This window comes from Liolophura sinensis, chromosome 12, assembly GCF_032854445.1.
Source record: "Liolophura sinensis isolate JHLJ2023 chromosome 12, CUHK_Ljap_v2, whole genome shotgun sequence".
Classification (NCBI taxonomy): domain Eukaryota; kingdom Metazoa; phylum Mollusca; class Polyplacophora; order Chitonida; family Chitonidae; genus Liolophura; species Liolophura sinensis.
In genome coordinates, this window is record NC_088306.1 from 30,580,151 (window position 1) to 30,604,516 (window position 24,366).

Consider the following 24,366-nt stretch of genomic DNA (forward strand, 5'->3'; position numbering starts at 1 on the left):
TTCCTCCAAAATAACGCGTTACCTAAAAGTTATGTGTCTAAGGTGTTGTGGGGGTGGGGAGGGACGGCTATTGAAAAATTTGGGTCCTGAAAGTTCTGATGGTTCAGAGTAGTAATGTGCTAATCTAAGAAATTTTTCTGACATTTTTTCTGCACAACTTTCTGGCCACTAACTCAGAAAAGGACAAATTGCAATGAATGACATGTCATTTTTTAATAGTATATGACTTAAAATTCGTCCATGACAAAACTGCTCATTTTCCTCAATATTTAGAGCGCTACTGATCTTTGAAAGGTGTTTTAAGGTTTGTTTTGAAGAAAAGATGATACCTTATGGGGAAGTTATTAGGTCAATTGCTTATGTTTTTTTTTTTTTTTTTTTTTTTTTTACAATGTAAAATGGATGACCACTTAAAGAACCGATTCAGATATAAATTTTTCGGCTTTGAAACATTGCAACGCCTATACATGTACCTAATAATGTCATTAGAACTTAATATTTATTTTAGTTTCGAGAATATCAAACAAGAATTCTTCAGTTATTGAGGATCTACATGACAGTTTGTGATGTTTTTTTTTTTTGTTTGTCGCAGAAGTGGAACGCAGCCACCAACACGGACACGGGGATTCCAGTATCCATGGTGGACGTCTACCAGGAATTCAATGAGAAAGTGGCAGAAAAGTACAAAATTATGAAATTTAAATCTTTGGTAAGTGATAGTTGATTATTTATTGTCCATGTGTGCCTAATAAGGGTTTTCTTCATGCAAGAAATTTTTGAAGTGACCCTTAATTTGAGGATAGATTTTCCTTTCTTCTAAGTACGCTTAATTATTGTGTTCCACATGACTTGACATGCCTTGTCTGTGAAATTGGATTCTTGTTGTCAAATACCAGTCATACATACTGCAAGACAAAATATTCCGCTTATCAGTGGTGATAAACAGTCACACGGGGGAGGTGTATAGTCCTGTATCCTGCAGCTGACACCGTGTGTGTATTGACTAGGTTGGTGACATGGATGTAGCGACTCCCCTCTGCGCTGAATTGATGCGTCTTTTTGCAGGATAAATTTGTTACTTGGCAACTCAGATGCCAAAATATATGTTGTCACTAACAGTCATGTTTTATAATGAGGGTTACGGACGCCGTATATTTTCCGGCAAAGAGGGGGTTGTTTTCCAAACATAAGATTGGTCAAGTCATTTTAAATAATTTCATCAAGTTTCCCAACCATCTGTCATTGCAGAAAGTGACCAAGGATTATGCTTTTGAGAAGGCGGATGTCCCTGCCCAATCAGACTACCTGGAAGTTAGATATTCTGTGAGTACAAGCACACATGTCATCATTATATGACTCTTGTTAAGTTTGTTAAAGCTTAAAACCTTGTTGGAGCGGCCTCATTGTCCTAATGGTTAGTGTGCTAGCCCAGAACACAGCCTCGTCTTGATGGTTAGTGTGCTAGCACGGCACACAGCCTCATCGTATTGGTTAGTGTGCTAGCGCAGCACACAGCCTCATCCTAATGGTTAGTGTGCTAGCCCAGAACACAGCCTCGTCTTGATGGTTAGTGTGCTAGCCCAGCACACAGCCTCATCCTAATGGTTAGTGTGCTAGCACAGCACACAGCCTCATCCTCATCGTCATGTGACTGAAAAATTGTTGAGAACGACGTTGAACCCCAAGCACTCACTCACTCACTCACAGCCTTATCCTAATGGTTAGTGTGCTAGCACAACACATAGCCTTCTCTTAATGATTAGTGTGCTAGCCCAGCACACAGCCTCATCCTAATGGTTAGTGTGCTAGCCAAGCTTACAGCATCACCCTAATGGTTAGTGTGCTAGCACAGCACACACCCTCGTCCTAATGGTTAATGTGCTAGCACAGCACACACCCTCGTCCTAATGGTTAGTGTGCTAGCACAGCACACACCCTCGTCCTCATCGTGATGACTGAAAAATTGTTGAGTACGACGTTGAACCCCAAGCACTCACTCACTCACAGCCTTATCCTTATCGTTAGTGTGCTAGCAAAACACATAGCCTTCTCCTAATGGTTAGTGTGCTAGCCCAGCACACAGCCTCATCCTAATGGTTAGTGTGCTAGCGCAGCACACAGCCTTGTCCTAATTGTTAGTGTGCTAGCCCAGCTTACAGCGTCACCCTAATGGTTAATGTGCTAGCACAGCACACACCCTTGCCTAATGGTTAGTGTGCTAGCACAGCACACAGCCTCTCACCTATGCAGTTGCAGTGAGTATCCTCTCAAGACATCAGGAGTCTAAATATTTGGGCGTAAAATATATATGGGAAGGTCTGGCAGCAACTCTTGAATGGTTGTGGATTTTCCCTAGGCTCCGCTGTGTTTTCTCACACTATTATGCTGGGCGCATATGCTAAGTGAAATATACTTGAGTGTGGCATGAAACTCCAATCAAATAAATATTCTTAGTAATAAATAAAAATGAGTCAACAAAACATCCACAAGCACATTTGCACATTTCAAGCCATTTCACAAGTTATCAGCTGTATTCATGTGTATTTGTAGGCTGACCTGCCCAAGTTACCTGCCGCTCTAAGTGGAGAGACTTTCAGCTGTATTTTTGGAGCCAATACATCAAGGTAAGTTGTTGTAAATGAAAACATTTCACTTCCAATGCAATTATGTTTCTTGGTGAATTTGCCCAGATTTAGGTTTAGCAGACAGGAAGAAAAATAAAATTGTATTTTCTGAAGGACTTTTACAACTCCCATTTCTTAAAGTTCTATTTACCTTGGAAATGTTTTTTTTTTTTTTTGAAATTTCTTTGAAAGTAAGATTATATCTTCATGAAAAAATGAAGGTTTCAGCACCAAGAGCAGTAATTTATGACATGTTTTTGCCTAGCCTAGCACTGCGACAACTCATTAAGTGACTTCAGACAGACACAGTGTTCGCATGGGTCCTGGAAAACCTTGAAAGTACTTGAATTTTATTTTGGTAATTAAAGGACTGGAAAGTGCTTGAATTTGACCGTTTTTTATGTGGAGGTCCTTGAAAGTACCTGATTTTGTTTGTGTCACTTTAGGAAAATTATTAAATGGTAAGAATCTGTGAATCGACTGGCAATGGGCATGCACCAAAAGCAGCCGCCAGTGGTATGTATGCAGTCATAGTTTTGCACCACTACAGACTTCCTTTTCTCCACCAGAGGGCACTAAGATCGCCATTTCTTGGTTTGGCGGTAAGAACTTAAGCTGTAGTCATTGACAGTGATTTGGTGCGTGAAAAAAAGCATTAGAGATGCCAGGCAAGTGTTGTTTTAGTGATGAATGGCTGCAGTTCCCAGATTTCAAGGACTGGCTTGCGCGCGATGCCAGTTGTGTCAATCGGGCATACTGCCGTTTGTGTCTCCGAAGTATAGATGTCTCCAGTGTGGCCAAGTCTGCTCTGGACAGTCGTGCCAAAAGCCAGAAACATAAGAACAAGGCCCAGCTGCCAGTTTCTACTTTACAAGATTTTTTCCGACCAGCATCACCGACGTCTACAGCGGTACCCACAGCCAACCCCCCGAGAGGCCAGTACATCAACCAGCGCAACATCTACGGCGAGGAAGGCTCAAACATTTGATATAAAATTCGCAATGATCGCTTTGATTTACGAGTTTCTGTGTAATCTGGAGTATGTAGAACTGTAATGTGGTACTGTTGACAGTACACCGTGGTACATTAACGTACCAGCTGTTTCTGTGTAATCTGGAGTATGTAGAACTGTAATGTGGTAGCTGTTGGCAGTACACCGTGGTACATTAACGTACCAGCTGTTTCTGTGTAATCTGGAGTATGTAGAACTGTAATGTGGTACTGTTGACAGTACACCGTGGTACATTAACGTACCAGCTGTTTCTGTGTAATCTGGAGTATGTAGAACTGTAATGTGGTAGCTGTCGGCAGTACACCGTGGTACATTAACGTACCAGCTGTTTCTGGGTAATCTGGAGTATGTAGAACTGTAATGTGGTAGCTGTTGGCAGTACACCGTGGTACATTAACGTACCAGCTGTTTCTGTGTAATCTGGAGTATGTAGAACTGTAATGTGGTACTGTTGACAGTACACTGTGGTACATTAACGTACCAGTTGTTTCTGTGTAATCTGGAGTATGTAGAACTGTAATGTGGTAGCTGTTGGCAGTACACCGTGGCACATTAACGTACCAGCTGGTCCGTGAAGCGTGTGTTGTGAGGCAAGGGAAGCTACTAGTGACTGACAGTGGCGCTGTTTACAAACACGTACGTTGTGCGGAAATATTTTAAGCTGCGCTTTTTATTCTGTCGAATAATTGGAGATTGTGACGGTCACTTGAGGTACTTGAATTTGTATTTTAAGTACTTCAAAGTACTGGAAAAGTCTGCGAACCTTGCAGACACTGACTTGTGGAGCTTCCATTTGATTACTTTTTATCTTTAATTAACAGCACTTATTTCATTTAGAATGAGAATGTACGGAAATTGAGATTAGAATGTTGAGATTTATGGGAGTTATATATCACATGCTGGTTTGTTTTTGGACAACACGGATTAACACTGTGTATGTTTTCAGTTTGGAATTGTTGCTAATGGAGAGGAGGCTTAAAGGACCCAGTTGGTTAGATATCAAACTACCTCGTAAGTTACAATTCTGTGAAATCCCAGATGGTTAGATATCAAACTACCTCGTAAGTTACAATTCTGTGAAATCCCAGATGGTTAGATATCAGACTACCTCGTAAGTTACAATTCTGTGAAATCCAGTTGGCTGGATATCAAACTACCTCGTAAGTTACAATTCTGTGAAATCCCAGTTGGCTGGATATCAAACTACCTCGTAAGTTACAATTCTGTGAAATCCCAGTTGGTTAGATATCAAACTACCTCGTAAGTTACATTTCTGTGAAATCCCAGATGGTTAGATATCAAACTACCTCGTAAGTTACAATTCTGTGAAATCCCAGTTGGTTAGATATCAAACTAACTCGTAAGTTACAATTCTGTGAAATCCCAGATGGTTAGATATCAAACTACCTCGTAAGTTACAATTCTGTGAAATCCCAGTTGGTTAGATATCAGACTACCTCGTAAGTAACAATTCAGTGAAATCCCAGTTGGCTTGATATCAAACAACCTCATAACTTACAATTCAGTGAAATCCCAGTTGGCTTGATATCAAACTACCTCGTAAGTTACAGTTCTGTGAAATCCCAGTTGGCTTGATATCAAACTACCTCGTAAGTTACAATTCTGTGAAATCCCAGTTGGTTAGATATCAGACTACCCCGTAAGTAACAATTCAGTGAAATCCCAGTTGGCTTGATATCAAACAACCTCATAACTTATAATTCTGTGGAATCCCAGTTGGCTTGATATCAAACAACCTCATAACTCACAATTCTGTGGAATCCCAGTTGGCTTGATATCAAACTACCTCGTAAGTTACAGCTCTGTGAAATCCCTGTTGGTTAGATATTAAACTACTTCGTAAGTTACAATTCTGTGGAATCCCATTTGGTTAGATATCAGACTACCTCGTAAGTTACAGTTCTGAGAAAGAATGCTGGATATGTGATAGTGAGTAATCAATGTAATGGATTTGTTAAACTTTGATTAACGTCAAAAATCACTTCAGTCAGTGATTGCATTTTTTTTGGCAGTGATCATTAAACAGTTGCACCACTGAAGATTTATTCAGCATAAAATAAAACCTGTTGTTTGTTTCAGAAATGGCTACCTCATCTGTCAGCTGGTGTAAAGTAGAGGTAAGATGTGCTTTCTTACTCTTTAAAGCTTATAGGTCATACTGTCATCCTCATTTATTTTTCTTTTTGGACATTTTTAAAGGCAAAGAAAACACGAACATGAAATATATGTGAGATGAAAAACCAATAAATACTGTTCATAAACATAATTCAATTTACTTTTTGAGAATTTTCAAACTGGTAAAATGCATTTGTAGGTTTGGATTCTAAGGTGACATTTTCTGACAATATTTGGACTAGTGAAGGTTTTGCCACTTAACACACACAGACTGCTACATTTTATCAGTCAAAATGTATATACATATAGATTTATGAAAACATTCACCAAATGGAAACCCAGACAAACTATTTGAAGCCAAAATATGGGTCTGGATCGCGACACACCACCGTAGAATCTAATGTTTTGGACCATGTTTAGTCAGTTGGGAAAATGCTAAAAAAAATATATATCAAACTATTTTCTTGGACAGTGGTCTTGCCTCTGGTATATACTTCATATTGGTGATTTCGTTTGCCTTTCAAAACGTCAGAAAAAGGAATGAGGATGACAGTATGACCAGTAAAGAATGTCAAGGTTTCTTTTGTTCTTGCTTCATGACAGGAAAGATATTTATAACCTTGAAAGTTTTGGCAATCAGATAACGCTGTTGCCTCCTGGCTGATTTTGTGATTCGTATTGTGAAAACTGGCCTTGTATTGGAAAAAGAAGACAAGGCAATAATTTAATCTGACTTGTAGATTGTTGCTAAAGTAAAGGATAAAAGAAACGCTTGGTTTTATTCCTTAATGTGCAGTTCAGGACAAGTAAAAAGATACATGAGTACAAACAACATTTTCAGTCTTCGGTTTGGGAACTAAATATGGCTTCAAAGTTCAGTTTTCATAAGGCCCCAGAAGCTTGTCCGAAAATTACGTAGCTTGCTCTGTTGATGTCAACGATGATTACTGTTTGAAAAGAACTATGTGAGGGGACAGATCGAAAAGGATGGGGGTTGGGGTAGAGGTTGTGGGTTTGGGAGGGAGATTATGGGCGCTAAGCCAGCCGACGAAGCCATGCAGTGTCTGAGGACATGTCACCTTACCTACACAGTATATTACGTGTATATGAGGTTGGGGTAGAGGGTGTGGGTTTGGGAGGGGTGATTGGGGGCGCTAAGCCATGCAGTGTCTGAGAACATGTCACCTTACCTACACAGTATATTACGTGTATATGAGGTTGGGGTAGAGGGTGTGGGTTTGGGAGGGTGATTGGGGGCGCTAAGCCATGCATTGTCTGAGAACATGTCACCTTACCTACACAGTATGTTATGTGTATATGAGGTTGGGGTAGAAGTTGTGGGTTTGGGAGGGTGATAGGGGTCACTAAGCCATGCAGTGTCTGAGAACATGTCACCTTACCTACACAGTATATTACGTGCATATGAGGTTGGGGTAGAGGGTGCGGGTTTGGGAGGGTGATTGGGGGCGCTAAGCCAGCCGGCGAAGCCATGCAGTGTCTGAGAACATGTCACCTCACCTACACAGTATATTACATCCACCATACAACTGTACCAGTTTGTGTCATCCACTGCACAACTGCACCAGTTTGTGTCATCCACCACACAACAATATCGGTTTGTGTCATCCACTGCACAACTGTACCAGTTTGTGTCTTCCACCATACAACCGCATCAGATTGACTGTTTAGTAGATTAGTTTGAGGGTACAGAGCCTTCTTATCCGGTGGCTTGTCCATTCTTGTTGAGTTATCACATTAGGTGGAAATTTGAAGAAGCAGACGCATAAGATAAATCCCACTCTTCTTAGGAAAAACTAAAACTGGCACAACAAATCATCTGTGAATGCAGGCAAATGTGTATGAATGAATGCAGTGTTTACTTGAACTATGAAAATGGCGCCGACCGATCAGTTGGGTTCGTTACCATAGTGACCACGGTTCAGTGGGCTCTGGGCACTTCAGGGGTGTTCGCCACGCTCTGAACAACATCAGCGATGACGTAATTTCTGAAAAATCCAACCATTGACAGAAAATATGCACAAAATAGAGGGGTAATTAACAGGTGTACAAATACCCAAAAATTAAAATTAAAAAAAAAAAAATTTTGCGGCATAATTTTCTTCATTTGACTTTAAAACATTTTTTTTTTTTAGCGGTTCATTTCATGGATCCTTTAAACTTTTTTCCAGAGTGACTATCAACTTTCCAGAGTGACTATCAACTTTCCAGACTGATTATCAACTTTCCAGACTAATTATCAACTTTCCAGACTGATTATCAACTTTCCAGACTGATTATCAACTTTCCAGACTGATTATCAACTTTCCAGTGATTATCAACTTCTTCAAGGTCTTAACTTTTGCTATAAATTTTTTCAGGCATTCGTCAACAGACCTGATCATGTGACTGTATTAAAAGATGCAGCCCCTCCCCCTCCCTTGGTTGTCATGGCGATGAATCTACGAACTCTACCAAATCCAAAGTCTCATCAGAATGAGGTATAACTTAATCTTGTCTTTACTAACAATGAATTAAATAGATAGTACATACTTGTCCTGAATGAAATTTGGTCAAACAGTTTCACTGTCAGTATTTTGAGTATTAAGTCGTACTAAGGGTTGTCCACTTGAAATCTTGAGATAATGAGATAATAATTTTCTAGGGGATTTTTTCAACACAAGGCTTCAAAAATTTATATTGTTCAAATACTTGAGCCAGTCTGACAACACTTACCATGTCATGTTTATGTTTATGCTCCATCAGGTTATTGGCATGTCCTGTTTAGTACATAATGAATTCAGGATGGACAGACCAGCACCAAAACAACCATTTCAGCATCACGTATCTGGTGAGTAGCCATTGAAATTTCTCTCCTCTGTTTGGCCTATAGCTTTGCCATTTTGCCGTGTTAGCTGGTACCAGACCTCTGTTTGGCCTATAGCTTTGCCATTTTGCCGTGTTAGCTGGTACCAGACCTCTGTTTGGCCCGTAGCGTTGCCATTTTGCCGTGTTAACTGGTACCAGACCTCTGTTTGGCCTATAGCTTTGCCATTTTGCCGTGTTAGCTGGTACCAGACCTCTGTTTGGCCCCGTAGCGTTGCCATTTTGCCGTGTTAACTGGTACCAGACCTCTGTTTGGCCCGTAGCATTGCCATTTTGCCGTGTTAGCAGGTACCAGACCTCTGTTTGGCCCGTAGCATTGCCATTTTGCCGTGTTAGCTGGTGCCAGACCTCTGTTTGGCCCGTAGCTTTGCCATTTTGCCGTGTTAGCTGGTACCAGACCTCTGTTTGGCCCGTAGCTTTGCCATTTTGCCGTGTCAGCTGGTACCAAACCTCTGTTTGGCCCGTAGCTTTGCCATTTTGCCCTGTCAGCTGGTGCCAGACCTCTGTTTGGCCCGTAGCTTTGCCATTTTGCCGTGTTCGCTGGTACCAGACCTCTGTTTGGCCCGTAGCTTGGCCGTTTTGCCATGTGAGCTGGTACCAGACCTCTGTTTGGCCCGTAGCGTTGCCATTTTGCCGTGTTAGCTGGTACCAGACCTCTGTTTGGCCCGTAGCTTTGCCATTTTGCCGTGTTAGCTGGTACCAGACCTCTGTTTGGCCTATAGCGTTGCCATTTTGCCGTGTTAGCTGGTACCAGACCTCTGTTTGGCCTATAGCGTTGCCATTTTGCCGTGTTAGCTGGTACCAGACCTCTGTTTGGCCTATAGCTTTGCCATTTTGCCGTGTTAGCTAATACCTAACCTCTGTTTGGCCTATAGCTTTGCCATTTTGCCGTGTCAGCTGGTACCAGATCTCTGTTTGGCCTATAGCTTTGCCATTTTGCCGTGTCAGCTGGTACCAGACCTCTGTTTGGCCTATAGGGCTGCCATTTTGCCGTGTCAGCTGGTACCAGACCTCTGTTTGGCCTATAGCTTTGCCATTTTGCCGTGTTAGCTGGTACCAGAAGAAAATTATAAGGCTCAGATGTTCTCATCAGTGTCGGTTTTGATGCCCAGGAGGTCATCAGACTGATCATGACGGAACACCCACAGCTAGTCATTGTAAGTGTTAAACCCTAGAAAGCCTTTATACCAAAGTTTTCAATTTCTGAGTTGTTGAAGTTTCTGTATGTGATTTGGATCAAGTTGTTAAAGAAGCATTCTTTTTATGTGGATGTAACACATCAGATAAATCGTACAAAATATGTTTTGTCTTTCCCAGCTATCACCAAACCTAGTGATTGTATATTTCCCTATGACTTCAGAGATCAGCTTCAAAAAGAGGTAAGGAGTACAAATCATTCATTACCTCTGCCAAATAGGCTATGTTTTCATCTGCTTTTTGTTTGTCTGTCTGTCCGTCGGTTAGTAAGGTGACTCAAATTTATTTTGTGTTTTACAGGTGAGCCAACACTGACAATTTGAAAAGTGGTATAAAAATAAAACTGAAAATCCACCTTTGATTTTGTCAGATCTTGATATTGTTATAATTTTCCTGCTTTTCAAAGCTGTCCAATCATGTAAATATGTCTTCAACAGGAAAAATTGCTGGGATAGTCCACAGTTTTTATACAAATTGAATTTATTCACCATACATTAATATATGTATGATTACATATCTCATAAATGGCGGGAATAAAGTCTGAGGGACTTGTTCTATCCCTGACTCATTATCATCAAATAATAATAATACATGCTTGGTGAGGAGCGATAATTATTAAACAATTGTATTAGCAAAAAACAGATTTACTTGGGGAAAAAACTCACACAGAAATGTAACACTACAAAAACCTAAGTTAACTATAGAATAGTGTGAATAATGTTTTGTGTGACACCTTCTGTCTCGTAGATTGTATGACTAATGTGGATCAAATATTGTTAATTAAAAAATCTTTTAATCTGAATTTGAATAAAGACGTGACATTGATTACTTTGAGGGTTGGAGGAAGCTCATTCCACTCCCTTGGGGCTGATGATCTGATGAAATGTGTGGATAGATTTGAAGTTAGAAAAGGTACATGGAGATTGAAAGAATAGGATCTGGTTTGGTAACTATGAACGTCAGATTGTCCTTTGAACAGCAGTCGAAATCTGTGAGGAAGAGAGGGTGATTGGTGAGTGAATTTATGTGCCAGTAGCAAGGATGAGTATCTGTGTATTTATGCAAGTGGGAGGATTTTGAGGTTCTTAAATATTGGAGCTGCATGATCCAGTTGTTGTGAGAAAGTGATGAGGCGGATGATGTGTTTCTGAAGAATCACTAAGGGATGGAGATGACTCATGTATGTGTTTCCCCATAAAACATTTGCGTAGGAAAGATTAGGGAATATCAGAGAGTAGTACCTCAATAAGCAGTGATTTTTTGTTGACATTTGCTCGAATGTGTGTGATGATGCCAATATTTCTGGATACCTTCTCACTAATAAAGCTAATGTGAGATGTCCAAGATAGCCTTAAATTAAAATAAACTCCCAAGAACTTGTGTTCTTGAAAGCTGGCTATTTCAACACCATGCAAATATCACGGTGGCAGAAGTGCCTTATTTTTGGATACATTTATGCGCATGCATTTTGTTTTACTAATATTAAGGGACAAGTGGTTAGCTGTCATCCAGTGGGTAGAGCATTTTCCCTTTGCTGGAACTAGTCGTGCAGTTTAAAGATGACGGCATTTGTGGTGAAGGAAGTGGTACATTTGGCTGTATGTGTGGTTTGGCTCAGGTTAATACAGGGAAACAATTCTCTGAAAACTTTCAAGGGTATTTACACATGTGTGTCTTGTATCTCACATTGCAGAGTCAAAAAATGAAAGTGGAAATGCTGCCCACTGAGAGAGCTCTCTTGGGATTCCTGCTGGCCAAAATCCACAAAATCGACCCTGATGTTATTGTGGTGAGTGTCCCTGAATATTAAATTATTAACAAGGTTTGTAATGGGCCTTGAAACCCTGGATTTGAAAGTAATTTGTGCAGACATTGGGAACATTTTAAACTGGTAGTTGGGTGTGGAAAAGTCTTGGAATGAAACTTCAGAACCAGCTCTGTGTGCTGTGTTGAGTACTCTGACATTCTTATGGAGAAAGTTGATTTCTAATGTTATTGAAATTGCTCAACTCACAGCTATGTATGTGGGGAAAACTGGAAGTTTACCAGAGTATGACTATGTTACTTTGTTTAAGCTTGGTAAAGTGTTGAACATTCATCCCATGTGGAAATGTGGAAAAAGTGAATTTGAGGCTGGAAAAGAATTGAAGAAATCTGAAATCTTCAGTGTGGACAAACCATGTATAATACATTTTTGGATTTTCAGGAGAAACCGGGTTTGGCTGAGTCAATAAAACTTGGTACAGCTTAATTAAAGATACACCTAAGTAACAGTTTGGTAAATACACTCCAAATTAAATTGTTAATTTTAATGGTAAATGTGTGGTGGTGTGTTTGACCTTCAGACAAGGATAAGTGCGAAAGAGTGTAGCTACTCACAAATACATCATGTAACCCACATTTGGTTTTTATCCGGATTTATGTGTTTGTTGTTCTTCAGGGCCATGATGTCTTTGGTTTTGACATGGATGTCATTTTACACAGAATTAACGCTAACAAGGTTCCTCATTGGTCAAGGATTGGTCGCCTACGGCGACAGGTCATGCCTCGCCTCTCGGTAAGGTTAAAATCATGAACAAACAATAATTCATTTACCACGATTTCAGACTTTTTGTAAAATGTTGTTGATTTGTTGTTGATGTGCGTAAAAATTTAAGAAAACTCTTTTGACTAATAATTTTTTGTTTCACTGATATTTTTTGCTGTATTTGTTTACTTCTGGCAGTCTGGAGCTGGTCGTGGAACGTCATTTGGGGAGAAATCTGCTGCGTGCGGTCGTATGGTGTGTGATGTGAAGATCTCGGCTAAAGAGCTGATCCGCGTCCGTAGTTACGATCTGACGGAGCTTGTCCATCACCTGCTCAAACAGAAGCGGGTTGAACTGGATTACGACAGTGTTCGTAACATGTACAGGTATGTCTAACCCTGCGCAAGATTGTGGGTATCCCACAAGCACTGTTCAGTTTTCTCTCACCATAACGCTCAGTTGTTGTATGAGTGAAATATTCTGAGTGTGGCAAAACCACCAATCAAATTAATAAATAAATGACCACTGCTGTAGACAAGTAAAGGTAGAAATTTAGGCAGAATCCTAAATGGTGGCTGTAGACCTTGCCAAACATTAATTTATTTATCCCCATGTGGTCACAAAATATTCCTGTTACCATAGACTAATCATGACTGCTTCTAAATTACACAGTTGTCGTTCCAGTGAATGACAGTGGTGCAGGAGGTGACATACAAATGGAACCTCAAACATCACTCATTGGTGCAGGAGGTGACACACAAATGGAACCTCAAACATCACTCATTGGTGCAGGAGGTGACATACAAATGGAACCTCAAACATCACTCAGTGGTGCAGGAGGTGACATACAAATGGAACCTCAAACATCACTCAGTGGTGCAGGAGGTGACATACAAATGGAACCTCAAACATCACTCAGTGGTGCAGGAGGTGACATACAAATGGAACCTCAAACATCACTCAGTGGTGCAGGAGGTGACATACAAATGGAACCTCAAACATCACTCAGTGGTGCAGGAGGTGACATACAAATGCAACCTCAAACATCACTCATTGGTGCAGGAGGTGACATACAAATGGAACCTCAAACATCACTCATTGGTGCAGGAGGTGACATACAAATGGAACCTCAAACATTATGATCTTACCCCATTCTTCAATCTTTTCAACCGCCTCTGCGACCAATAGTTTGAAACTTGGCGAACTTTGGGGTGTAGAGAAATAATTTGCACACTTTTATGACACAAACTTTTCACTTTGGGCATCATTTTCATAACAATTGTATGTATTTATTCCACTGAAAAAAGTGCTGTAGTGATTGAAAAATGAAGATTAACAGTAGTTCTGATTTTTTTTTTCATGAGAAGATGATTTAAGACATTTAGAAGCAGCCGTCAAAAGCAGAGGAGAAAATAAGGTGTCGTGTAAGAGAAAACTAGCTTGAGTACAACGTTACATGTTACATGATGTTAATAATCAGTCAGTCATTTCTTGGGCCTTCTGAATCTCTTGTACATCAGAGATGAACTGTTTATGCTACTTCTTACCCGCTCTTTGCTTAACCTACAACAACTCGGAGAGCTGGGTCTGATGGATGCTTCCAACTTTCTAAAATGTCTTGCATGTCACTAAAGGATTATTGTTTGCTGCTTTTTTCTTGCCAGCTATTCTCGTAGCCTGCTACAGCTGGTAGAACTGGGTCTAATGGACACCTCCTACATTCTCCAGCTGATGTACGATCTCAACATACTGCCACTTGCTCTACAAATCACCAATATCTGTGGAAACATCATGGTAAATAACGCAGGAAGTAACTAATTCGTTGGAAATCAGTTAATTAGTTTGCGTTCCAAAAATATTGCTTTGGGCAAGAGTTTAAATATGTTGTGTCTGTGACATGTCAAGCAATGTGTGTAGAATTCAAACTCTCCTCCAACATGGCTGCCAAAAGTAGATGATACAAATATGTTCATGTGAATTAAAATTATTGTGAAGTACTATGGTTTTCGAATGGTTAATGTAAAGCTCTTTGAAAAGAATAGATTTTAGGAGAGTCCTTAAATGACTAATCGACTTCTCACAATCCAGTATATGTTGTACTAAATGGAACTGCTAAAGGTTACAAACAGTTTTCTTTTGGATAATATTTTTATTCAGACATCAAATTCTTATGAATGAAATATAAGTAGAAAGCCTTTTTAACAATAATTTAAAAATATACTCGTGAGATTTTGTGACATTTCACAGGGGCGCACATTAATGGGTGGTCGATCCGAGAGGAATGAGTACCTGCTGCTGCACGCCTTCCACGAGAAGAACTTCATTGTTCCTGACAAGGAGTACAAGAAAAGTCAGCCTGTTGTAAGTAGTCAGCCGCATCCACAGTTGGCCGCTACAATACACAAGATGCGGGTTCAAAACTAGCCTTGGAATTTGTAGATTTCCCCAGATTTTGGTTTGTGGCAAAAAGCAATCAGTGTCTCTCATGTGGCAGTTTGAGCAGACTTATGTTCGTTAAAGATCACTTGTGATCCACCATTGCAGGCTGCATACAGATATCTGTATGTCACGTGTAGAAAAGTTTGTCCCTGCCTTGGCAGAGGTCCATGGGCTCTTCAGTTTTTCTCATTTTGTTAGAACTGATAGCCATAGATTAAGTGTAAAATTTAGGACTATTACAATAAGCAAAAATCAAGCAAATAAATGAATATTAGTAATGCCACCTGTTCCCTGGAGGGCTGTTCCCTGGAGGGTTGTTCACCTGTTCCCTTAAAGATTTTCAAAAATTTTAAAGATTTAAAAAAAAAAAACAAGATGTTGAAATATTTTACTGTTTTGGTATTGAATCCTTTCATCAATCAGTGATTTGTTTGTCTGGCTGAAGGCTGATGCCGGAGATGATGATGAAGATGGACATGTGGAGGGAGGGAAACGAAAACAGGGACGTAAAAAACCTTCATACACCGGTGGGCTGGTGCTGGAACCTAAACGAGGTGAATAAACGGACATGTTAAGAGGAATGAACGATTCAGATATGAGATGGATTTCAGACCTTTTCACAGAGTGCTCGCCGGAGAGTTCCATTAATTATGGGAGACTAAGGCATACCCGTGACTTTCAGACCTTTTCACAGAGTGTTTGCCGGAGAGTTCCATTAATTATGGGAGATTAAGGCATACTCGTGACTTTCAGACCTTTTAACAGAGTGTTTGCCGGAGAGTTCCATTAATTATGGGAGACTAAGGCATACTCGTGACTTTCAGGCCTTTTCACAGATCGTGACTTTCAGACCTTTTCACAGAGTGTTTGCCGGAGAGTTCCATTAATTATGGGAGACTAAGGCATACTCGTGACTTTCAGACCTTTTCACAGAGTGTTCGCCGGAGAGTTCCATTAATTATGGGAGACTAAGGCATACTCGTGACTTTCAGACCTTTTCACAGAGTGTTTGCCGGAGAGTTCCATTAATTATGGGAGACTAAGGCATACTCGTGACTTTCAGGCCTTTTCACAGAGTGTTTGCCGGAGAGTTCCATTAATTATGGGAGACTAAGGCATACTCGTGACTTTCAGGCCTTTTCACAGAGTGTTCGCCGGAGAGTTCCATTAATTATGGGAGACTAGGGCATACTCGTGACTTTCAGGCCTTTTCACAGAGTGCTTGCTGGAGAGTTCCATTAATTATGGGAGACTAAGGCATCCTCGTGACTTTCAGGCCTTTTAACAGAGTGTTCGCCGGAGAGTTCCATTAATTATGGGAGACTAAGGCATACTCGTGACTTTCAGGCCTTTTCACAGAGTGCTTGCCGGAGAGTTCCATTAATTGTGGGAGACTAAGGCATACTCGTGACTTTCAGGCCTTTTCACAGAGTGTTTGCCGGAGAGTTCCATTAATTATGGGAGACTAAGGCATACTCGTGACTTTCAGGCCTTTTCACAGAGTGTTCGCCGGAGAGTTACATTAATTATGGGAGACTAAGGCATACTCGTGACTTTCAGGCCTTTTCACAGAGTGTTCGCCAGAGAGTTCCATTAATTATGGGAGACTAAGGCATACTCGTGACTTTCAGGCCTTTTCACAGATCGTGACTTTCAGACCTTTTCACAGAGTGTTTGCCGGAGAGTTCCATTAATTATGGGAGACTAAGACATACTCGTGACTTTCAGACCTTTTCACAGAGTGTTTGCCGGAGAGTTACATTAATTATGGGAGACTAAGGCATACTCGTGACTTTCAGGCCTTTTCACAGAGTGTTTGCCGGACAGTTCCATTAATTATGGGAGACTAAGGCATACTCGTGACTTTCAGGCCTTTTCACAGATCGTGACTTTCAGACCTTTTCACAGAGTGTTTGACGGAGAGTTCCATTAATTATGGGAGACTAAGGCATACTCGTGACTTTCAGGCCTTTTCACAGAGTGTTTGCCGGAGAGTTCCATTAATTGTGGGAGACTAAGGCATACTCGTGACTTTCAGACCTTTTCATCACATCATAATCTCAGTGACTGAGTAGAGTCAGTGGTTTAGTAGAAAGTTGGTGAAGTACGAATTGTTGATATGCTGGAAATAGGAGATGAAAGGAGAATTTACATGTGACAAATCTGGAACCTTTTCTAGGATATTTCCAGTATACATGAGTATATATATGTTAAGTCAGAATGTCTCCAAATCTGAAGGATTAAAATGGCTGTAAAGAAACTTTAGAGATATTTGCTATTCTCTTGGTCTCTCGCTCACCGAGGACTATTAGAGGTTTTCTCTCTTGTAGATATGCCCTTACAATGGATTCTTAATGCCGCTGATCTGGTTGTGGGGCTTGTGAGTTGATTTGTCAGGTTTGCAGACTTTGATTTGCAGAGTTATCCCCCTTGTTCCCCACATCTGTTTCTCTCATTGAGTATTTTCTTTCATTCCCAGGTTTCTACGACAAGTTCATCTTGCTGCTGGATTTCAACAGTTTGTACCCTTCCATTATCCAGGAGTACAATATCTGCTTCACCACCATTGACCGAACAACAACTGAGAAAGCTGGGGTAGGGAGAAAAATTGAGCATTAGACCATTCACTACATTGGTGGAGTTGGCCAATTTCAAGTTGGTTTCGAACATAATAGCAAATCTAACCCATTTACATTCCTGAAAAAAGCTAAAATGTTTCTTGCATGACAGTTTTGTCCTGTACCAACTTCTGTGGCCAAGTGGTTAGCATGCTTGTGCAGCATATTGACGCAGGAGGCTCTCACTAAGTGTGATCGCTGTAAGTTCAAATCCAGTTCATGATGGCTTCCTCTGCGGCCTGGCAGCAGCCTTCGGATATTGTGGGCCCCTCCAAGCTCTGCTCGCTTTCCTCCCACCATTATACTCTCATCCGTAGTGTAAGTGAAATATTCTCGAGTACGGCGTAAAACACCAATCAGATAAAGCAGCCTGATTAGAGTTTCCGGCTACACAAATCCATGCGTATAAGTAATGCACAGAATTGCACTGCAAGATATGTAATGCGAAACTGTGTAATAAAAATCAGGAGGAAGGGGAGTAATAATGCAAGAAGGGGAGTAATATTGCAAGAAGTTATCTGTTCGCTTAAGTTGTACCATTTGACAATGATGTTCACCAGCAGTACTTACTGTTGTAGGAGGGTGACCATGACGCAGATGCCCTGCCCGAACTCCCAGATGAGGGTCTAGAGGCTGGTATTCTCCCTACAGAAATCCGCAAGTTGGTGGAAAGTCGGAAGCAGGTAAAACAGCTGTTAAAAGGCCAAGAACCAGGATCTGACTTATACATGCAGGTAAATACCATGTTTGGTGAATTCAACACTTTTACTGTAAACATTTGTTCAAACATCACTATGCCTAGAATGATGAAAGATCATAGATACTCCAAATAAACTGAAAAGACGCATTATTCGTCATCTTAAGAAGGCTTTCATTACAACGCGTCTACTCAGTTAGTTCAGAGTATTTATGAGTTTGCATTATGTTAAAAGTGTTTATTATGAAAACAAAGGGAAGATAGCAATTACTTTTTCAGTGGATTCCGATTTACCTATGACAGGAAAACTACCTGGTGGAAAATATGAAAGTCACAGGTTACATTATATATGGATCTTCGCGTCAAATGCAGTTTTCAGATCTACGCATAAGTTTTGCGTGTTTAATGAAGTTTATGATTTTCATTGCTCATTTGTTTCTGTGGACTAACTGCTCTAAATATTGTATGATATTTGTAAACCTTTCTGTAACCTCAGATTAACCTTGAAAACCAGCCGGATCTGTACAAAAGATTTGAATGTTCAATAATTTCCTTCATTCTGATTGTGTGTGGTTCAGGCTGTCTGTAATTTGTTCATATCTAGAAAACTAATGTGAAGAGATTCATGAAACTGGAGTTTCATTGTGTGTGTGAGGCCTCATGACAGGCCCAGGCCAATCCATGCTAAAGTTTTGTACTCTTAATGAATTCCGTGATTATCATAGATAGTTGATTTCATTGCAGTAACTGCTCTAAATACCATAAAGTTTGAAAACCGCGCATGTTTTGCACATTTAATGATTAACCATATTCTGATTGGCTGTTCATGTGCAATAACTGCTTCAAATATTGTCTGATATTGATCAGGTTTTATGTTAATAGGTTAGGATCAAATTAGAAGACTAGTTGGATTCATGTACAACTTTGAATAAGGCCCCATATTCTGATTGGTTTTTGCTTTCCGCACTACTTGTACATGGGTGATTGCTCCGAATATTATGTGATCGCGACAATATTTATGCAGATTAATGTTGTGAAACTTTTGATTAATTTTGAAAAGGACACAGATTCTGGTGTAATATTTGCATATTTAATCATTTTATGTATTCTTATTGGTCTTAGGCCTCTATGCCATAAGTATTGGTGTAAATATTGTTTTAGTTTGTTTAGTTTATGTGACATAAGGTTGTGTGACACAAATTATGGTATGAAAACCATTCAGATCTGCTCATAGGTTTTGCATAGTCATCTACTTCTTTTTGTGCACCGTTTGATTTTGGGGGCCCTCATTTTTGGTGTAACATTTAAAATTGGGTGTGTTATCACCTGAGTATACATGCATGATGTGCTGTATGATTATCATCAGAGTATACATCCATGATGTGCTGTATGATTATCATCTGAGTATACATGCATGATGCGCTGTGTGATTATCACCTGAGTATACATGCATGATGTGCTGTGTGATTATCACCTGAGTATACATGCATGATGCGCTGTATGATTATCACCTGAGTATACATGCATGATGTGCTGTATGATTATCACCTGAGTATACATGCATGATGTGCTGTATGATTATCACCTGAGTATACATGCATGATGCGCTGTATGATTATCATCTGAGTATACATGCGTGATGTGCTGTATGATTATCACCTGAGTATACATGCATGATGCGCTGTATGATTATCACCTAGTATACATGCATGATGTGCTGTATGATTATCACCTGAGTATACATGCATGATGTGCCCTATGATTATCCTGTGAGTATACATGCATGATGTGCTGTATGATTATCACCTGAGTATACATGCATGATGTGCTGTATGATTATCACCTGAGTATACATGCAGGATGTGCTGTATGATTATCACCTGAGTATACATGCATGATGCGCTGTATGATTATCATCTGAGTATACATGCATGATGTGCTGTATGATTATCACCTAGTATACATGCATGATGTGCTGTATGATTATCACCTGAGTATACATGCATGATGCGCTGTATGATTATCACCTAGTATACATGCATGATGTGCTGTATGATTATCATCTGAGTATACATGCATGATGCGCTGTGTGATTATCACCTGAGTATACATGCATGATGTGCTGTGTGATTATCACCTGAGTATACATGCATGATGCGCTGTATGATTATCACCTGAGTATACATGCATGATGCGCTGTATGATTATCCTGTGAGTATACATGCATTATGCGCTGTATGATTATTAAAAGCAGGATTGTGGGGTATTGATACACGCACTTAATGGTTGTGTCTCATACTGTCTGTTAGAAATGTATTTTCAGTTATACATGTAATTTTATAGTTTTCAAAGTTGTAGTGTTAAAATTGTTGTTTGTTGTACATGGTGTGTATCAAATGTATGTTTTTATCTTGTTTGTTGTACACGGTCTGTATCAGATGTATGTTTTTATCTTGTTTGTTGTACATGGTCTGTATCAGATGTATGTTTTTATCTTGTTTGTTGTACATGGTCTGTATCAGATGTATGTTTTTATCTTGTTTGTTGTACATGGTCTGTATCAGATGTATGTTTTTATCTTGTTTGTTGTACACGGTCTGTATCAAATGTATGTTTTTATCTTGTTTGTTGTACACGGTCTGTATCAGATGAATGTTTTTATCTTGTTTGTTGTACACGGTGTGTAACAAATGTATGTTTGTATCTTGTTTGTTGTAGACGGTCTGTATCAAATGTATGTTTTTATCTTGTTTGTTGTACGCGGTCTGTATCAGAGGTATTTTTTTATCTTGTTTGTTGTACATGGTCTGTAACAAATGTATGTTTGTATCTTGTTTGTTGTACACAGTTTGTATCAAATGTGTGTTTTTATCTTGTTTGTTGTACACGATCAGTATCAGATGTATGTTTTTGTCTTGTTTGTTGTACATGGTCTGTAACAAATGTATATTTTTGTCTTGTTATACATGGTCTGTAACAAATGTATGTCTGTATCTTGTTTGTTGTACATGGTCTGTAGCAAATGTATGTTTTTATCTTGTTTGTTGTACATGGTCTATAACAAATGTATTTATTTGATTGGTGTTTTACCCCGTACTCAAGAATATTTCACTTATATGACGGCGGCCAGCATTATGGTGGGTGGAAACCGGGCAGGTCCCGGGGGAAACCCATCGACCAACCGCAGGTTGCTGTCAAACCTTCCCAGGTACAGCCGGAGAGGAAGCCAGCACGAGCTGGACTTTAACTCACAGCGACCGCATTGGTGAGAGACTCCTGGGTCATTATGCTGCGCTAGCGTGCTAACCAACTGAGCCACGGAGGCCCCTGTAACAAATGTATGTTTTTGTCTTGTTTGTTGTACATGGTCTGTAACAAATGTATGTTTTTGTCTTGTTTGTTGTACATGGTCTGTAACAAATGTATGTTTTTGTCTTGTTTGTTGTACATGGTCTGTAACAAATGTATGTTTTTGTTTTCAAGGCCACACCAGTTTTATGGGCAGAATAAATCTTTTTCCACAGTGGGAAGAGGGTATAAATATGAAAATAAAACTTTTTCATATGCGAGAAATTTGGACTGTCCCTACATTTTTCTCATGTTGAAGACAAATTTACAAGATAGGAAACTTAAAAAAAAAAAACAGCAATATCATAAAAATATCAAAATCAGACAAAAGTTGGATTTTATTTTTATTCCATTTTTGGATCTCTCTGGTCAGGTATAACAAATGTATCATTTTCTGTCTGGCCAGGTATAACAAATGTATCATTTTCTGTCTGGCCAGGTATAACAAATTTATGATTTTCTCCCTGGCCAGGTATAACAAATGTATGATTTTCTCTCTGGTCAGGTATAACAAATGTATGATTTTCTCCCTGGTCAGGTGTAACAAATGTATGATTTTCTCTCTGGTCAGGTGTAACAAATGTATGATTTTCTCTCTGGTCAGGTATAACAAATGTATCATTTTCTCTCTGGCCAGGTATAACAAATGTATGATTTTCTCTCTGGTCAGGTATAACAAATGTATCATTTTCTCTCTGGCCAGGTATAACAAATGTATGATTTTCTCTCTGACCAGGTATAACAAATGTATCATTTTCTCTCTGGCCAGGCATAACAAATGTATAATTTTCTCTCTGGCCAGGTATAACAAATGTATGATTTTCTCTCTGGTCAGGTATAACAAATGTATGATTTTCTCTCTGGTCAGGTATAACAAATGTATGATTTTCTCTCTGGTCAGGTGTAACAAATGTTTGATTTTCTCTCTGGCCAGGTATAACAAATGTATGATTTTCTCTCTGGCCAGGTATAACAAATGTATGATTTTCTCTCTGGTCAGGTATAACAAATGTATGATTTTCTCTCTGGTCAGCTGTAACAAATGTATCATTTTCTCTCTGGTCAGGTGTAACAAATGCATGATTTTGTCTCTGACCAGCTATTATAAATGTATGAGTTTGTCTCTGGACAGGTATTATAAATGTGTGATTTTGTCTCTGACCAGCTATAATAAATGTATGATTTTGTCTCTGACCAGCTATTATAAATGTGTGATTTTGTCTCTGACCAGCTATAATAAATGTATGATTTTGTCTCTGACCAGCTATTATAAATGTATGATTTTGTCTCTGTCCTGCTATTATAAATGTATGAGTTTGTCTCTGACCAACTATTATAAATGTATGATTTTGCTTGTTACAGTATGACATCCGACAGAAGGCCCTAAAGTTGACAGCTAACAGCATGTATGGTTGCCTGGGCTTCAGTCATTCTCGATTCTACGCCAAACCATTGGCAGCCTTAGTTACGGGGAAAGGAAGGGAGGTAAGTGTGTAACTGTGAATGGCTCTGGCAAGTTAGCACACCGTGTCACCATTGTTAGATATTGGTGTGTCAGTGCAGGTGGATTGGTAAAGTTCCCACAGATCTATATTGTCACATTTAAAAAGTTAAAGTTTGAAACAGAGAGGTTTGTGGACATTTCAATTTCATTCACTCTGACCGCTGTCACATAGGCGAAAGCTTCTTTAATAAGGTTTTTTCAATACTTAATTGAATTTCAGTAATTAATTTAAATGTTGTTTTTGGTGTTAATTTAAATCGGCCCCAAAACACACACTGTCACAAAGATGCTGAATTGTGGGTTCCATTCCAGTCGTCCATTTTGTAGTAAAGCATTTTTTAGCTGTCAGATATGTACACGTGTCTGGTAATTACATGTATCTGGTGATTACACGTGTCTTCTGATTACACGTATCTGGTGTCTGGTTATTACACGTATCTGGTGTCTGGTTATTACACATGTGTGGTGATTACACGTATCTGGTGTCTGGTTATTACATGTATCTGGTGTCTGGTTATTACATGTGTGGTGATTACACGTATCTGGTGTCTGGTTATTACACGTATCTGGTGATTACACGTGTCTTCTGATTACATGTATCTGGTGTCTGGTTATTACATGTGTGGTGATTACACGTATCTGGTGTCTGGTTATTACATGTATCTGGTGATAACATGTATCTGGTGTCTGGTTATTACACGTATCTGTGTTACACGTGTCTGTTTATTACAGGTATCTGCTTATTATACATAACTGCTTATTACATATGTTTGTTTATTACACATATCAGGGTATAACAAGTATCTGGTGATTACACGTACCTCCTTGTTGAGACAGTATAAGTTTGTTCTGTTTGTCATCCAGGGTCCATCACCTCAGCTTTTATGTTTTGTTTATTTGATATCTTCAAATCTACCTGGTGTAATTTCATCAGATTTTGGTTTCAAACTGAGGACTTTATTAACTGATAGAATTTGGAAATAGAAGCTGTATTTAACCATTCCTGACTAAGTCCTTCAGTTTGTCTGATTCCGAGGATTGTGTGCAGTTTTGAGGATTGTGTGCAGTTTTGAGGATTGTGTGCAGTTTTGAGGTTTGTGTGCAGTTTTGAGGATTGTGTGCAGTTTTGAGGTTTGTGTGCAGTTTTGAGGATTGTGTGCAGTTTTGAGGTTTGTGTGCAGTTTTGAGATTTGTGTGCAGTTTTAGTTTTGAGGTTTGTGTGCAGTTTTGAGGATTGTGTGCAGTTTTGAGGTTTGTGGGCAGTTTTGAGGATTGTGTGCAGTTTTGAGGTTTGTGTGCAGTGAAGGAGAGCATCCTGCTGGAAAGTTTCAGCACTAGAAAGTAATATTTCCTGACCTTCATTTGCCTCTCAACATGTACA

General features: G+C 39.6%; 1 protein-coding gene across 1 annotated transcript in view; it reads left to right on the plus strand.

The window, feature by feature from the left end:
• LOC135479882 (DNA polymerase alpha catalytic subunit-like) overlaps positions 1–24,366 on the plus strand; it is a 338,179-nt gene that overhangs the window by 20,558 nt on the left and 293,255 nt on the right. The window contains exons 11-27 of the mRNA XM_064759787.1: positions 593–709; positions 1,249–1,323; positions 2,551–2,624; positions 4,583–4,647; positions 5,737–5,774; positions 8,151–8,270; positions 8,536–8,620; positions 9,973–10,034; positions 11,546–11,641; positions 12,293–12,409; positions 12,578–12,765; positions 14,044–14,173; positions 14,627–14,740; positions 15,264–15,372; positions 17,298–17,413; positions 18,015–18,170; positions 22,844–22,970. Coding sequence (XP_064615857.1) covers positions 593–709; positions 1,249–1,323; positions 2,551–2,624; positions 4,583–4,647; positions 5,737–5,774; positions 8,151–8,270; positions 8,536–8,620; positions 9,973–10,034; positions 11,546–11,641; positions 12,293–12,409; positions 12,578–12,765; positions 14,044–14,173; positions 14,627–14,740; positions 15,264–15,372; positions 17,298–17,413; positions 18,015–18,170; positions 22,844–22,970 — 1,789 coding nt within the window. The remainder of the gene's footprint in view (positions 1–592; positions 710–1,248; positions 1,324–2,550; positions 2,625–4,582; positions 4,648–5,736; positions 5,775–8,150; positions 8,271–8,535; positions 8,621–9,972; positions 10,035–11,545; positions 11,642–12,292; positions 12,410–12,577; positions 12,766–14,043; positions 14,174–14,626; positions 14,741–15,263; positions 15,373–17,297; positions 17,414–18,014; positions 18,171–22,843; positions 22,971–24,366) is intronic.